This window comes from Labeo rohita, chromosome 2, assembly GCF_022985175.1.
Source record: "Labeo rohita strain BAU-BD-2019 chromosome 2, IGBB_LRoh.1.0, whole genome shotgun sequence".
In the NCBI taxonomy this organism is placed as follows: Eukaryota; Metazoa; Chordata; class Actinopteri; order Cypriniformes; family Cyprinidae; genus Labeo; species Labeo rohita.
This window is the reverse complement of record NC_066870.1, coordinates 39,223,448-39,242,368: the sequence shown is the minus strand read 5'-3', so window position 1 is coordinate 39,242,368 and position 18,921 is coordinate 39,223,448. Positions and strand designations below refer to the sequence as shown.

The 18,921-nt window shown below is 34.1% G+C and overlaps 1 protein-coding gene across 2 annotated transcripts in view; it reads right to left on the bottom strand.

The window, feature by feature from the left end:
- LOC127173883 (receptor-type tyrosine-protein phosphatase mu) overlaps positions 1 to 18,921 on the bottom strand; it is a 228,799-nt gene that overhangs the window by 49,747 nt on the left and 160,131 nt on the right. The window contains exons 12-16 of one of the 2 annotated variants that reach the window (XM_051123950.1): positions 17,392 to 17,668; positions 13,579 to 13,615; positions 13,043 to 13,117; positions 10,813 to 10,948; positions 5,954 to 5,983 (exon numbers count right to left, since the gene is read on the bottom strand). In XM_051123950.1, coding sequence (XP_050979907.1) covers positions 5,954 to 5,983; positions 10,813 to 10,948; positions 13,043 to 13,117; positions 13,579 to 13,615; positions 17,392 to 17,668 — 555 coding nt within the window. The remainder of the gene's footprint in view (positions 1 to 5,953; positions 5,984 to 10,812; positions 10,949 to 13,042; positions 13,118 to 13,578; positions 13,616 to 17,391; positions 17,669 to 18,921) is intronic. The other variant, XM_051123958.1, reaches the window with a different exon arrangement.

Sequence of the window (18,921 nt, the reverse complement as noted above, 5' to 3'; positions counted from 1 at the left end):
AGTCAAATTATATTCCAATATTACACACCCTCACGCAAAATACACACACTCACATATGCACAAACACACTCACTCATATATGCACAGACACACACTCGTTCTCATATATACACAAGTGCACACTCACATATGCAAAAACACAGTCACTCTCATATACCGTATGCACAAACACACCCACACATACACACACACATATGCATAAACACACTCACTCATATATGCACAAACACACACTTTCTCTCATATATACACAAGTGCACACTCATATATGCACAAACACACACACACAAACATATGCACAAACACACACTCTCATATATACACAAATGCACACTCACACATGCACAGACACACACACTCACTCTCATATATACACAAGTGCGTACTCACATATGCACAAACACACACATTTATATATGCACAAGCACACACTCATACATGCAAACACACACTCACATATGCACAAACACACACACACACACACACACAGACATAAACACTCACTCATATATTCACAAGTGCATACACTCACATATGCACAAACACACACATATGCACACACACACACACACACACACACTCATTCATATATGCACAAGCGCACACACTCACATATGCACACACATACATTTATATATGCACAAGCACACACTCATACATGCAAACACACACTCACATATGCACAAACACACACACACACACACACACACAGACATAAACACTCACTCATATATTCACAAGTGCATACACTCACATATGCACAAACACACACATATGCACACACACACACACACACACACACACACACACACACACACACTCATTCATATATGCACAAGCGCACACACTCACATATGCACACACACACATTTATATATGCCCAAGCACACACTTATATATGCAAACACAACTCACATATGCACAAACACACACACACAAGCACGCACACCCCATCCCCCCTCCTTGCTGAACGTGAATGATTTCGAAAGCGAAAGTGAAACCAAAAAACGGCGCACATAAGAAAGCAACTGCATGCTTTTGCAAACATCAGCAACTACACACAATCACAGACTGCACGCTTCCCACCCAAATTGGGAGGAAAACGCTTTACGCGTAATTAAATACGTTGCATTCTTATACTGAACTCATCTGCTTGTCTGTACATTGTATGCTTTATTATGTGTCTTTCTTATCAGACTTATAAGAAAGACACACACACACACACACACACACACATATATATATATATATACACACACACGTTTTATTTTGCATGTTTGCGTGACTGTTTTATGGGTGTGTATGCACGCATCAAGTTTATTTGTATGTGCGAGTGTTTATAGGTGTATATGCCTGGATCAAGTTTATATGCATATCCGAGTATGTACAGGTGTGTCTGCATGCAGCGAGTTTATATGCGTGTGCGTGTGTTGTTGTAGGTGTATATGCATGGATTGAGTTTATACGTATAAGCAAGTGTCTTCAGGTGTTTGCATGTGCCAAGTTTATATGTATATGCAAGTTATTCACAAGTGTATATGCATTCATTACTAACATAAGATGTATTGGTATGGATTTCATATTAGTGTGCACATGTATTTCATATATATATTTTGAGCATTCAACAGTATACATGTACATGTGAGTAATTTATAGGTGTATATGTACTGAAGTTTGATTTAAATCCTACATGGCGCCTTATACACACACACACACTCATACACACACACTCACACACACACACACACATCACTGTCCTAATTGATTGCGTCCAACTGAGGAAGGATCCTTCAAAGTGTGACGCACACCGCAGATGAAACTGCACGGCATGCTGGGAATTGTGTTCTCGCACACTAGCGCGTCTGTTGTAGGCGTTTAACGCGAGCGTTCCGCCACACACACGTATTCATTAGAGCCGCTTGGACACGGGGAACAGTGGGGAATTGTGGGACGCGTGCTGCGCCGCTGGTCTGGGATCAGTACATGAGCGAGAGCCAACAGAGACTAAAGACACACAACACAACGCTAAACTACAATTAAACCAGAGAAAAACACTACATCACAACATGCCAAACAATCCCACACTTTAACACGCCAAATCCAGAAAGATTACCACTAGACCACAGATTTCAAGGAGTTACAGATTTAACCTCAACATGAACCTGTTAACTCATAACCGTCAGAATTAACAAACAGCTGCTCACAATAACATTAACTATTTGTCCATGTGGCCCTAACTGAACTAAAAGTTAAAACCATAAAAAAAACTCACTTATATTAAGCATTAACTGAAATAAAATAAAATTCAGTATTTTATAAAATTGTATTTATTATTTAGATTTAATTCATTATTTTATTTTAGCTTGTTGTCAGGGAAACACCCTTCATTTTTATTTGGCAAATGCACAACTTGATGTACTAAAATAACTAAAACTGAAATAATACAATAAAATGATAATACAATAATACAAACAAAAACTCATAAAAATAACAAAATTACTAAACATAAAATAAAAATGAAAGTACTAAATAAAAACAAATTCATTAACTAAAATAAAAACATTTGTATTTATTAAAAAAATAATTAATAATAGAGTTAATAAAAAGCTAACTAATAAAATCATTAAAACTAAATTAAATTATATAAAATAAAAATAAATAAAATAACATAATAAATAACTGATTTAATTAAAATTACATAAATAAAATTATTAAAATAAAATGAAATTATATAAAATACAAATAATTAAAATAATACAATAAATCATTTTATTTTATTAAAATGTATTATTTTATTTTAGCGTGTTTGCAGGGAAACACTTTTTATTTATTTTTATTTTTTATTTGGCTAATGCACAACTTGATAACTAAACCTGAAACTAAAATAATACAATAATATTATAATACAATAATGCAAAAACAAAAACAAAAAAATAAATAAATAAAAAATAATAATAATAATAAAAATAACAAAATTACTGCTCATCAAAATAAAAACAGTTATTTTTATTAAAAAAATATATTTTTTACATTTCTTAATTGACTTAGTTAATGAAATGCTAACTAATAAAATCATTAAAATAAAATAAAATAATATAAAATAAAAACAATGAAAATAATATAATAAATAATTGACTTAGGATTGACTACATAAAGCTGAACAAAACGAACAATATTTGATTGATTTATCTGCATGAACATGTGAATGTGCTGATGAATTACTGACATATTAACTCTATTTTAGCTTAAAATGGTAAAAAAAAAAAAATTGTGATTCACTGCAGAGATTGATTCGTGAATCAGACGAGCGCTTCCTCTCTCTCTCTGTATGTTTTAATGTGTCTGTGGTGTAATATAGTGGCGGTGGTTTGGCTCTGCTCCTGTCACTGTGTGCGTGTGCTGAAGTTTTCCTGCAGGATGCGAGTGACAGGTGTGTGACACGAACCTCAGCCCCGTCCGGCTCATTGACGGCATGACAGAAACGGCCAGCCGTTCCGCGGCCGCATGCGCACACGCATCCGTACAGCAGCGCAGACGCATCAATCTCAGCGCATGCTGTCAGAAAGAGTCCAAACCCCAGAGCAGAAGGAACTCTGAAGATCCTAATGACTGACAGCAGCACACTGATGATTGACACGCTCACTGCCATCATAAATCAATACTGCAGCTCTATAGGACACAAACCACTGCATGTGTGTTTCTCACAAACAAACACTGATGGGAATCATGAGCAACACAACACATCTGTGTCTGACTGCAGGTCTGATTCATTCTCACTCCACTGGAGCTCCAATTCCAACAAATAACTTTTTAACTATCTTAACTACAATAAAAACACAATCATATTTAGGGTAACACATTCCAGTGCTTTTTGATTTGATTTGATTTGATTTGAAAGTACATCTATTGCAACAAAATTCATTTTTGTATCTTTTAAAAAGAATTGCAAAATGGTTCCTAAGAGTTACTGATTGTGTAATCAAGATATTGACTGTGTTATGTGAACTAAAACTGCTAAAAATGATTTCTGGTAATACAAAAATAAATAAATAAATAAGTTGTTCTGGCACTAACTGAAATAAAAAAAAAGATAATGTACTAAAATGACTAAAACAAAAACCAAAATAAAAATCAAGATAGAAATAAAAAGCAAAAGCACATGAAAAGAATACTGAAACTTGAACTAAAATTAAAATTAAAGCTTAAAACACACAAAAATCTTTTTTAAAAATAACTAAAATATAAAAATTAGAAAAACATAAAACTGAAACTTAATCAAAAGTTAGATACGTTGCCCTGGCAATAACCGAAACAAAATGATCTTAAGCACAATTATTAAAATGACTTTAATAAAACAATCAAAAAGCACAAAATTACTAACTTAAATTCAACTACAATTAAAATAAAACTGAAAACATATATGAATATGATTTCAGAAAATAAAATAATATAAAACAAAAATATTAGATTAAATATAAATATAAAATAAAAAAACTTAATCAAACACTGTAATGTTGCTCTGGCATAAACTCAAATAAAATAAGTTTATGTTGAAGTACTAAAATTATTAAAACTAAAATTGAAAAAAAAAAAATAGGAAGAAAAAATAAAAACTAAAAAAGCACATGAGAAAAATACTGAAACTTGAACTAAAATTAAAATAAAAACTGAAAGTACATTTTAGTAAATACATTAAAATATAAATATTAGATAAACAAAACTGGAGCAAAATTAGATACGTTGCCCTGGCACTAACTGAAATAAAATTATTTTATTACTTAAATAAAAGACCAAAGCACAAAATTACTAAAACTTCAATTCAACTACAATTGAAATAAAAACTGAAAATATATATGAATATAATTTAATAAAATATAATAATATAAAATAAAAATATTAGATTAAATAAAAATATAAAATAAAAAACTTAATAAAAAATTGCAATGTTGTTCTGGCATAAACTCAAATAAAATAAGTTTATGTTGAAGTACTAAAATTACTAAAACCAAAACTGAAATACATTAAAAAAAATTCTGAAACGAACTAAAATTAAAATGAAAACTGACAAAATATAAAAAATCTTTTAATAAATATTGAAAATACATTTTAGTACATAAATTAAAACCTAAATATTACATAAGCATAAAACTGGAACATAATCAAAAAATTAGATATGTTTAAAAAAATTAAAGATTAAAAAAAAAACCAATAAAAATGATGAAAGCACATAACAAAATGATTAAAACTTGAACTAGAATAAAATGGAAACTCGTGGCTTCATTCAGTCTCACCACTGAGCTAAAACTATTTCTTTTCTGTAGCGCAGCAGATTCAACTTTTAATGGAACTGGTTTTGAAGAACAGCTCAGCATGACAAACAAACAAACAAACAAACAAACAAACAGCACAAATCAAGCATCCATTAAACACACTGAACGTCAGGACATGAGGATGATGCACTTCATTCACATGCAACGAACACCAACCATGCAGGAGAACTCGAGCCAAACGCCGGAAGCGTGTGATGACTGCGATTAATGATGATGATGATGATTTATGAGATGAAGGGGAATTCCAGGTTCGGGAAAAGCACGTTTCCCTTCCCTGAGCTGGGCAACAGAAAGACAAGGAGAAGTTTCCTCGGGAAAGCGATTCTTCGAATAATCTACAAGCTACGAAGCTCAATCACATGGACTGTAAATGAATCACCAGTAATCAAATCAAAGCTCTGATTGGAGGAGGTACAGCATTCACAGACAGGCATTTCACAGCAAATGACGGAGAATCACATCAAAACTTCAGCTCATGATCATAACAGTTACAGAAAACGGCTCGGGCCGAGGGCGAACGCTAACTCTCGTGCCGGAGCGGCGCCGGAGCGGATCTAAAACCGGCGCGTCATGCAGGTTGAGCATAGCATGGCACTAACAGTGTACAAAGGTGTTTTACTTACAGGTAGTAAGTGTAGGACTGATAGGTTCTCCTGCCCAGTGGGGTGGTGGAGGGGTTTAAGCAGTGGAGGGGGATGAAGATGGAAGGAAAGAAAAGTAAAAAATATTAATGCTCCCAAACGATATAAAATGAACAGAAGCAGACATGGTGGCATTCGTGAGACAGAGAGAAAGACAGAGATGTGCGGCGGCCACTGCGCAAACCTGAACGTCCGGACCAACCGAGGGTCAGCTGACCAACCACAGGGTCATGTGACTTACATTACATATGTGTGTTTGCTTTTGTCCGGATGGATCAAAACTAACATACACTAACGGGCGTGACTCTCACTTTAATGTGTTCGAAAGAAGTCTCTTCTGCTCACCAAGAATCTGTTTATTTACTCAAAAAATTACACGATAAACAGCAAAAATGTGGCATATTTTTACAATTTAAAATAGCTGTTTTCTATGTGAATATCTGTTATACTGTAATTTATTTCTGTGATGCGCAGCTGAATTTTTTAGCATCGTTACTCCAGTCTTCAGTGTCACATGATCCTTCAGAAATCATTCTAATATGCTGATTTGCTGCTTAACAAACATTTGTTAACAGTTGTGCCGCACAATATTTTTGTGGAAACTGTGATACATTTTTTTTTTTCAGGATTCACAGATGAACAGAAACATTTATTTAAAATTGGCATTTTTTGTAACATTATAAATGTCTTTACTGTCATAAATGAAATAAAATAAAAATAAATAAAATTAAATAAAATAAAACAAAATAAAATAAAATAAATTAAATTAAATTAAATAAAGCCCTGACATCAACTCCAGTGAAATAAGTTTAAGTTGAAGTACTAAAATTACTAAAACTAAAACTGAAATAAAAATAGAAATAGGAAGAAAAAATAAAAACGACAAAAGTATACAACAAAAATACTGAAACTTGAACTAAAATGAACATGAAAACTGAAAATAAAACATATTTTAATAAATACATTAAAATATAAATATTAGATAAATATGATGTGTTGCCCTGGCACTAACTGAAATAAAATCAATTTTAAGTAGAGTTACTAAAATTACCTAAAAAAAAAAAATCAAAAGCACAAAATTACTAAAACTTCAATTCAACTACAATTAAAACTGAATATGTATATATATATAAATATAACTGAATAAGTTAAATGAAATATAAATATTAGATTAAATATAAAATAAAAAGACTAAATCAAAAAAATTGTTATGTTGCCCTGACATCAAATCAAATCATATAATTTTAAATACAAATCTTTTGTAACATTATAAATGTCTTTACTTTTACTTTTGATCAGTTTAATGCATCCTTGATTTTTTTTTTTTTTTTTTTGTAGTATATGATGTGTTTTTGTGTTTCCACAAAAACATTGGGCAGCACAACTGTTTTCCACAGGGATCATGTGACACTGAAGACTGGAGTAATGATGCTGAAAATCCAGTTTTGATCACAGAAATAAATTACATTTAAAAAGATATTCACATAGAAAACAGCTGTTTTAAATTCTAATAATATTTCACAGTTTTTACCGTATTTTTGATCAAATAAATGCAGCACTGATGAGCAGATCAGACTTTTTTTTTTTTTTTTTTTACTGTGGACTGGTAGTGAATAACACAGCTGTATCAGCTCCACGTCTATCGTCTCTCGGTGAGCATCCGTATGTGCATTAATAAGTGTTTATGAGGACGATGTGATGTGTGAAAGGTCAATCACAGCACAGACACATCAGAACACACTGTACATTCACAATAAAAGCAACATTAATTCACCTTCTCCTAATTTTTCAGGATGCAATTAGAGGAATATGAAAACATTTGCGCTGTAAATGACCAGATGCCGGCCGTCAGCAGCGTCCGGAGCGTGCGCTCGGCCTTAAACGGGGAATTAGCGTGTTCTCCTCACGCGCTCCCCTCTAATCTAATTCAGCAAATTAATCCAAATAGATGCGAGAGATTGAATCACGCTCGTTCATTTGATTAAAGCATATTGAACGGGATTCAATTAAAATGTCTACGGAGTGATCAACGCTCATCTCTCCGGGAGGGAAATTTGGTGAATCCGGTGTTTGGGATTATTGAACACACGTGTGTGAAATAAAGCCGTCTCTCCATGCAAATGACGGGCCTGACATTCAGAAACAGAAGAGCAGCGCTTCTCAACCTCTCTGACTAACAAACTAAAAAAAACCATTATCATTTTTAGTGTTTTTATAGCATTTTAATCAATATTATGTTCATACAATTGCATTTAAATAATGCAAAGTTTCCCCCCGGTTGAGAACCACTGCTTTATTGACATTCATACAGTACATACAGTAACTGTGCAAACGACCACATATCAGATACTTCACAACAACATCATGAGTACTTCAACTGTAGGAAACACACATTTCCAAATATTCCTTTTGCAAATCTTGCATGCTGTAGTTTGGAACTAAAATCAGTAGAAATAGCATCTTAACAATAATTTTTGTATTAAAATATAACGCTGGCACTAATGATTATTCAGTCGATTATTTCTTCGATTAATTGGATACAAATCCAAATATTACTCATCATTAATGTAATGATTTTAATATAAGTAATTTTACTCCAATATTAAAAATGTTGATGTGATTATTGACAATCCAATTTGTTGTAAATTATTTTCATGGTCAATTATAATTTGATTTTATTGATTAGTTGTTGCAGCCCTAATTTAAGATTAACATTAACTGAAATAAAATAGAGTAGAAATATTTCAGCTTGTTCCAAAGTCAACACTTCTCATTTTCAATTACAGTTTAACTTGATGTACAAAAATAACTAAAACTAAAATTAAAATTAATAAAAAAACTGTAAAGACATACATAAAAAAAACAACTAATAAAAATCACAACAATACAACAAAATTACTAAAACTTTGACTTAAATTTTATATAATATAATCTTAATGATACTAAAATTAAACTACAAACTATCTTAAAACCATGCAAACAGTACACAGTAAAAAGTTTTCACCGGTTTTAACTTAAAAACTTATGTTCAGCAGCTGCCTTCAAATTTTAAGGTAAATCAACTTAAAAATACAAGTCACTTTAACTTATTTTATTACAGTAAGTTAAAATTAATTGTAATTTTAAGTTGATTTAACTTAAAATTTTAAGACAGCTGCTGAACTTCAGTTTTTAAGTCAAAATTGGTGAACATGTTTTACAAATAATTATTTTTGGACATGCTGTTCCAGCGTCTTGTAAAGGTTAATGTTTCTTCTAAGGATTCAGGCTTTAGTCTCAATTGCTCAGTTGTTTGGAAATCTAAAACTGACTTCTTACTGAAAGAAGAAATCAATCAATATAAATACAAAGCACTTTAAATCAGCTTAAATCAAATTTAGTTTTAGTAATCAGTAGATTCATTTACAACCTAAAAAACAGGCCCCGGAATTAAAAATATAAAAAGTAATTGTGTTTTCTCTAAAAAAAAAAAAAATAAATAAATAAACATTTGGTTGCTGTCAAATCAAAAGTATGAACACTAGCAGTGATTTTGGTGTAGTGTGTATTTATGTTTAGATTATTTTTTTAGCTACAGACGAAAATTCTGTCACATTTTAGACCAGTTTTAATGTATTATTAATTTGTGTTTATGTGATTAAATAAATAATAAAACAGCTCTAGAGAAAACAATAGAGTGACAGTGAAATAACTCTATAATAATTTCAGTTACAGTATAGCCATCTTAAACAGTGTTGTTGTTGTGAAGTACATGCTGTATTACACATGTAAACCTGCAATAATAGCCGAGATGACAACAACAGACAGAACTGTGTGCGCTCACATTCACCACAGACATTTAAATAGACACGTAAGTGTTTCTAAAAACTGTATATAGTTTAAATTCTTGGCTGTAAACGAGTAATATATTTGTTGTAGTGGTTCTAGATTGGGCTGGTTTATATTCAGCAGGGCAAACGGCTAATCTGGAGCAAACAAACAGGAGCGTCTGTGTGTGTGAGCTGGATATTTGCCGAAACTGACTCCGGATGACCCGTGATCCGCGGGCAGGTAATGTAAACTAGCGACGAGCTTTCATCAGTCACACGATCACGGATCTACTGAGATTCCCTCGTCTTTTTGAGACGCAGGGTCACTGAGAAAATGGCTCTTTATCAGGCCATTATACAGCATTTTAACCAGGCTTATCAACATAATTAGATTAATAATTCAGTGTCGCATAGACAATGCGGATGAAAGGTCAGGTGGAAATCGGGAAGAAAATCTATTATTAATATCTGCGGTTAAACTCCAGACAATCAGATTGGCTCTCTGCGGTTTTCCACAAAAACACAAAGTCATGATCTGACTGCGGATGAGACGAAAGTTTGGACACATCTGCTCATTCCCCATTAATATTAATGCCCAGGTTAGAATAATAGTCACAGGACTCTGAAATAACAGAGTTTCTTCCTGTAGTTTCTTCCTGCTGGATTTCCACGGAATGCAAATGGTATTAACTATTTGCATCCATTTGATTTGATGTAAAATTCATATTTTTTAAAATGCATTTATTTATGTATAAATCTGTTTATTGCGAAAACAACAATATTTATTCAGTTTAAAAAGAAAAATGTTTATAAATGAATAGAACATTTAAATGCAATTCAAATACATAAATCTAAATATGTTTTGAGTATAATTTCACACATTTAAGAAGTTCTTAACATGAGCTGACTCTTGTGTGTCCAAACTTTGGTTAACGGCGCTTTCTGATGTGTGTCGTCACCCTTATCCACTGTAAAATTGGTGTAACTAATCATCTTCAGTGTGTGTGTGTGTGTGTGTGTTGAGGTTCTTACCGTTTCTTCATGAGCAGCACCACGCCAAGAAAGATGATGACGAAGAGCAGTATTCCTGCGATGACGCCGGCGATCTTCACCGTGTGGTCGGTCTGTTTCTCTGGCTCCACCGCGTTGGGTTTGTGCGTCGCTGCACCTGAGATCAACAAAGGTCAAAGGTCATTCAGAAGATAGTTTGAGCCATGACACTACACTTCATGCACTGCTCAATTTAGATATTGTGATCTATTTTGCTGTATGTCTTCATTCGGACTATTTTAATGACCTTATTTGCTTCTGTAGATTCAGTTACAATACATCTTTAAAAGTTTTTATCTCTACTTTAGTAACACATATAATCCCCAAAACTTAGAGGTTTATTCCTATCTATATTCTGAAGGTTTTTACTGAAGTGTTTGTTCATAAATAACTTACAGTGGTTTATACAACATTTTATTCCTAAAAACACAGTAAAAATGCAAATCTTTCAAGGCAATGAGTTTTTTTTCTCCACTTCAGCAGCACTTACAAATACCAAAACTTACAGTTTTATTCCTAACTATATTCTGAAGGTTTTCACTGAGGGGTTTGTTCAAATTTCATTCATACTAATTTCTACAGCGTTTCACTAATACAAACATAGTAAAATTGCAAATATTTGAAGATGGTGAGTTTGTGTCTCCACTTCAGCCGCACTTACATACACCAAAACTTAGAGGTTTATTCCTATCTATATTCTGAAGGTTTTTACTGAGGGGTTTGTTCATATATCATTCACACTGGTTTATACAACTTTATATTCCTAAAAACACAGTAAAAATGCAAATCTTTCAAGGCAATGAGTTTTATCTCCGCTTCAGCAACAATTACAAATACCAAAACTTACAGTTTTATTCCTAACTATATTCTGAAGGTTTTCACTGAGGGGTTTGTTTATATTTCATTCATACTAATTTCTACAACATTTTACTCGTAGTTAAAATACAAATCTTTGAAGATGTTGAGTTTTTTTATATAAACTTCAGCAACACTTACAAATACCAAAACTTACAGTTTTATTCCTATCTATATTCTGAAGGTTTTTACTGAGGGGTTTGTTCATATATAATTCACACTGGTTTATACAACACTTTATTCGTAAAAACACCTAATATGTTAAGAAAATCAAAGAAGACTTTTGATCCTGGCTTCAACCAATATTCAGATCTATGTTCTGGAAATGCAGATTTGTGTATATTTGATCAGATAATGCCTCATTTCATATTAAAACATAACATTTCATTGTTATCTAAAGCTCTGAACTCATCTATACGCTTGTGTACAACTGAAAGTTACAAATGACAAAAGTACAGAATACTGAGGACATCATCTCCTGCTCTGGGTGTGGCCAGAATCCTTAACATCCTGCTTCAGTATGAAACACACAGGAAATACAGTTTAATACATTTAAGGTTTAGTTTTTTTTCTCTTTGTTTGCCATTGCAGCCGAATCTGAAGAACCACATTCATCCACTGATCTAATCAAACTTTTCAAACCATGGGTCTCTTTTAACCTTGAACATAAAGCACAATGCAATAAATGCAGCTCATGTGCATCAGTCTGATAATGACAGAGAGTCTTTGGGATGACAAATGAGAGAGATCTGCGTGTTTTTAAAGAAACATGTTTGTAAGACAGTCTTAAAAACACCTAAATTGACAATTACTATAGTTTTAGCTTCAACATGTTTAAAAGACTCAAACAATGAATGCAGATTTCTTTCCTGTGTTACATTTACATTTTCTTACTAAAAAAGGATGCTGGGTTGGTGGAGGGTTGTTCGGTTATTATCGTTAACTAAAACCATTGTTACTTGACACAAAAACTTGCTATTCAAAATAAACATTAACTGATATAAAATATATTAAAAAACCTACATTTATTTCAGCTAGTTGGAAAGACAACATTTAGAATTTTCATTAGGTTTAATTTAACATACTAAAACTAAAACTGATATAAAAAAGAATAAAATAAAAATAATAAAATAAAAATTAATAAACTGATAAAAGCATGCAACAAAAATACTAAAAAAATTAAATGAAATGAAGATTTAAAATATATAAAAGAAAAAAAAAGAAAATATTTATAAAAACTGTCAACAACACTAAAATAACACTGATCTGACTGAACAAAAACTTGCATCTGATTACGTTAGAGCCCGACTCTTAAATTCATCCACACACTCATGCAGTGAGTGAGTGAGTTTCTGACCTGTTAGCTGATTGTCTCCAGCGGCCGGAGCGATGCGAACGTAAGGAGTGGTGAGCTGCGTCACCAAGATAGCAGCTGCATGAACAAGATCCACACGCATGCAAAAAGACAGAGAGAACCAGTGTGTTTGTGAGAGAGAGAAGAGAAACAAACAGGAGAAAGAGAAAAAAAAACAAGCAGTTACTGAAAACTTGCACAACAGACAAAAGCAGAAGCATGCAGAACTCCATCTTGAAACACGCTCGTTTATAATCCTGGGTCATCCGGTCTCTCATCTCACATTGTTCTTACTTTAACCTAGGTTAGTAATTAACCCCGGGTTAATGCTCTTATTTGCATATTTACAAGGTTAATAACATTGACTGGACAAGTGTGAACCTTTTCAGAAACCGTATCAGGATACAACACTAACAGCGTCTATTCGATTTGTCTAATGTGTGTCACTGCTGCGTCATGCTGATTACGTTACGTGCACTATGTTAAGTGTAAAATTAATTACATTTTCAACATCTGCTTGTATAAATTAGGATACCTACCTTTGGTAGCTACACGGACACAGTCGATTTTGGTCTCCTGAAAAACAAAAAATACATACAAAAATATTAAACATCAGAATGATTCAGTCGAACAAATACTAATTTACTTCAGCCAACATGTGCGGTTTTAAAATGTGCTACATAAATAATTATGATTGACCGACTGATTAACTGATTGATGCACTGTGATATTCTTCAACATGAATGGCTCCAGTGTTTCCTACAGGAGTAAATAACGTTTTTCTCTTGTCAGCAGAGTGAAAACGGTCCAGTAACTGGTTCTACCGCTGCATGACTCCAGTGATGTATATGCTGATATATTTTCTATGCCTGCTAAGCAGCTGCGGCATTAAAACTGCATTTCAGCCGAATGCTGTATGTGAGCGATCAGTACGAGCACCTGGAGCACGACTCGCTTTACCGCCTGTAATCAAACTAACGTCTGACATCAGTCTTCAGCTACACAAACACCAACTACGCACCTTGTTCTGCTTTATTACTGCTGTTCTTTTTAATACGCTGACTGCTGTGCTCTCCAGTTTATCAAAGCCAGCATCCTGTTATTGCACATAAACAGCGTTTCAAAAGACTGAAACTCCTGCTAGAGCTTTCAATCTACATCTGTTAAACTAACCACAATGCTTCGGGCCCTTCTAAACGACCAGAAAACATCTAGCAGCACATTAGTAACCACTTAGAACATCCTGAAATGCCCTAGCAACATACTAGTAGCCACTAGAACCTGTGCAACAGTTCAGCAATGGCCTAGCAACACTCTAGTACCCATCCAGAACAACCTAGCCACCAGCAGAACCTTTGCAACACCCTCACACCCATTTAGAACAACCTAGCAACACCCTAGTAACCACCAAAACCTGTGCAACAACCTAGCAATGCTGAAACAACTGCTTAACATGCATTCAGAACAACCTTGCAATGCCCTAGCAACCACGAGAACCAGTGCAACAGTGTAACAATGCCCTATCAACTTCATAGCATGCTTTCAGAACAACCTAGCAACACCCTAGCAACCAGAGGAACCTGTGCAACACCCTCACACCCATTCAGAACAACCTAGCAACACCCTAGAAACCACCAGAATTGTGTTAGTCTAACAATGTCCTAACAATAGCCTAGTACCCATCAAGAACAACCTAGCAACACCCTAGAAACCACCAAAACCCATGTTAAAGTCAAACAAAGTCCTAAAAACTGCCTAGTACTCATTCAGAACAACCTAGCAACTCCCTAGCAATCACCAGAACCTGTGCAACAATGCCCTAGCAACTTCATAGCATGCATTCAGAACAACCTAGCAACGCCTTAGCAACCACCAGAACCTGTGCAACACCCTTGCACCTGTCCAGAACAACCTAGAAACACCCTAGCAACCACCAATATCTCTGCAGCAACCTATCCACCACCAGAACGTGTGCAACGGTGTAACAATGCCATAGCAACTGCCTGAAAACCTTAACATTTCAGAAATATCACAGAAAATCTGCAAATAAGGGTTCTTAATTTTAGTCTTTTTTGACTTGATTCCCCACAAAATGCATGAAAAAAAAAATACTTGGGAAGCAAAACTGCATAAGATTAAGACTTCTTTCATTGCCTGTATCTTTATTGTAAGTGAATTTTGTCTCAGTGAACTGGCAGATTTGTTCACTTGACTTAAGAATAAAAAAAAAATGGGGAAATAATATCTCTGAAAACTAGTCTTAATATCTCATGCAGTCAGTTGATCTTGTTATGAGGAAATGTAGATATTTTAACTGGAAAATTAGACACAAACACTTATTAAGAAGAGGATTTTTTTGCTGTGTAGCACCTGTCACACCCCACATTAATGCACCAGCAACTTTTATGTTTTCCAGCAAGTCCCAAAGAGCTTTAGTTTTATCGTGGCTAGCATTTTTCTGATCTTCAGCTTGTCTTACACCGTACGGTGGCATTTAAACACACAATTCTACCTCCACTCATCCATTAGAGCCTAAGAACGACCTTTGGCCTGCTAATCGAGACTCGGGACAATATAAACAAACACTCGCCCTGCTATTACAAAGAAAAGCAAACACAAATGTGCATTTAGCAGCACATCCAGCGTCCTGACGGCACTGAAAGGCCTGATTTAATGAATTACAGCTCTTGAATAGACAGATACGAGGGCCGTCTCAGTAAGTGCCCGTCCGCATCCATCAGGGAGGCTAAAACACAGATCCTCAGTCAATTAGGACATCAATTACAGCCGCCAGCTCTTCCACGGCCTTTTAGAGCAGCGCGACTGTCAATCCCAACAGCGCGATTTCTTTAAAAGCACGGCGAGAGGTGAGAGAGCGAGATGCATTAAGTCAAAGCGAGTTAATGCGCGCTTGGGCCGTCTCTCATCACGCGTGACACTCAAAAACCTTCGAGAAACATCGCTGCCGTGCTCAAAGTGTTTTCCGAGCAGCACCTGTTCCCCGACGGCCTCTTCCGTGCGTTTTTGAGGACGCAGGTCGAGGTCGAGGCGTCCGGAGAGACTCTCTTCACCTCCGCTCTCTTTCTTACCCACAATTACCTTCCTCGTCGACTCGGCCCATCGAGAGCCACTCGACGAGAGCCGCGTGTGAATGTCTGAAGCATTTGTCGCTCGCTGTCATGACTCTCAATCCCTCACACTTCTGTCTCTCCGAAATTATCATTCAAGTCTGCAAATTTTTTTGGTTTTTTTCCAGTACTGATATCTAAACATTCTTAAATCAACATGCATTTACTTAAGAGGCAAAATGACTTAAGATAATGACGTTATCTGAAAAATGCATCAAAAGTTATGCTTGAAACAAGCACAAATATATGCCAATGTGATCAGCTTAATTCAAATGGAAAACCTATTTATTTTTCAGACTCCAGGGGCCAATTTTTTTTCTGTTTAAGCATAAACTCACTTAATTTTGATCATTTTCTCAGAAAGCGAGACTTAATATCATTAGGTCATTTTGCTTCTCCCGTAAACGCATCTTGATTTAGGGATATTTAGATATTTTTGCTAAAAACAACAAACAAGATAAAAAGACTTCTTTTTGAACAAGCACCAAATGCAAGTAATAGCTTTGGCACGTAAATAAACACAACTGTCTGGTAAGGAAATGCAATTCTGAATATATGTGAGCTCAATTTCCTCCTACAGTAGCCATATTTACATGCACCCAAATAATCCATAATTGTATCGCAAAGCCTTCATGTAAACACATCAGTCGATATGAATGAGCTTGATCAATCAATTGCAATTTCAAGACCTGAAATAATCCGATCGACAGATAAAAATTAAACACAAACACTTGAATATGATCTTCTCAAGGATTTAAACATTCCTTGACCTCTGTTTACTTTCTACAACTAGTGAATGAGACAGAATATTTACTAAATATAATCACTTTTCATTTGTGAGTCACTTTGGATAAATTGATAAATGAATACATTTAAATGTAAAATATTTGCAATGTAAACTGCTAAAAAAGTTATTTTGACATATTTGCCAGCTTTAGATATTTAGGCCCGGATTCACAGACAGATCAGTTGATCCATAAATCGATTAGGACATTTAAGTAATTTTTAGAAACATGCTTAAAAAAAAATAACTGGTGTGCAATTTGAGACAAAACAACAGCACTGATGTATTTTAAGATCAGTCAGTGCAAGTTTCTTTTCGTTGAAACAGCTCAGACTTGTATTTTAGTCTAGGATTAGACTTAAGCCTTGTCTGTGACACTGGGGGATAATGTTTAACATTTATCCATTTAATGCTTATTTTCTTGCAAGTAAGGAACACACCCCATTGGCGGTGCTGACGGCCTGATAGTAGATGCTGTAGCTCTTGTGCGGCAGCAGCGGGGCGTTCCAGTATCCGCCATAGGTCCGGTTGTCTCCGATGGTGAACGGCTGTGGTGAGGGGACGCCTGTGGACGGGAACTCTGCGCTGTAGTAGTACTGCGAGTTCAGCCCGGTGGCGTTATGATAGTGAACCGGCACCGGATAACAGCGCAAGATCTCCGCTTCACCTCCGCGAGCCCTTCGAGGACGTTCCTCCTCAACAACCACCTGATACACACTGAGAGAGAGAGAGAGAACACTGCATTACTGTACAGGACAAGGTACAGCCCACAAAAATCATGCTTTCAATCATCAAAGTTGCATTAAACTGATCGAAAGAGACAGTAAAGACATTTATAATGTTACAAAAGATTTCAGTTTTAAATAAATGCTGTTCTTTTGAACTTTCTATTCATCTGTAAACCCTGAAAAATAAAATGCATCACAGTTTCAACAAAAATATTGTGCAGCACAACTGTTTTCAACATGGACAATAATCAGAAATGTTTGTTGAGCAGCAAATCTGCATATTAGAATGATTTCTGAAGGATCATGTGACACTGAAGACTAAAAATTCAGCTGCGCATTACAGAAATAAATATCATTTTAACAGACATTAACATAGAAAACAGTTTTATGAAATTGTAATAATATCTAACTTTTTTTTTTTTTTACAGATTTATAATTTTTTTTAATCAAATAAATGCAGCCTTGGTGAGCAGAGACTTCTTTCAAAAACAGTCTTTCAGTAGTTTCTATTCGCATTAAAAAAATTTTCATAACACTTCAATGAAATGTACCCTAAAAATCAGTGTAAACTTTCTGCAAGCTTTTGTAATTTTATTCTCAAAGGTGATTCTCATTGAATTCTCAATGTTAGAGAATAAATACTGATTTTTTGTTAAAGAAAGCATAAATTACAAAAAGCACAACAAATAAAAAAAAAAGAAGTTTTTTTTTTTTTTTTTACATACTACATGAAAATCTGCAATAATGAATAAAAATGTGTTTAATTATCATGAAAATTGCTTAAATTTCAATGTTCCTAAAATATTATTAGAAATAATGTTTAAATAATTGAATAAGCACAAAATAAATTTAAAATTAAAATAATAATAATTTAAAGCCAATCAATATTATAATGCATATATTATAATGAATTAAAATTAAAATGATATATTACAAGACAGCAATTTGTTTTATTTCATTTATTTTTTATTTTAATTTGTTTTTATTTAATTTTTTTCATGAAAATAATGTCACAAAATTGTGAAATATGGTGAAATATGATTTGTTAAATGCACAGAGAGTTACCTAAACAAAAAGGTACAGTATAATTTGTCTCTCATAACAGAGAGTGTACTTCGGTAAAACCTGTTTCAGTTCCAGATCTGACAGACTGAGGATGAGTGTGAGGAAGGTTATTGAATTCATAACATTCCTGAAAATGTGCGCTGGCGGATCTATAACCTCATTCATCAGGAGCTCGTC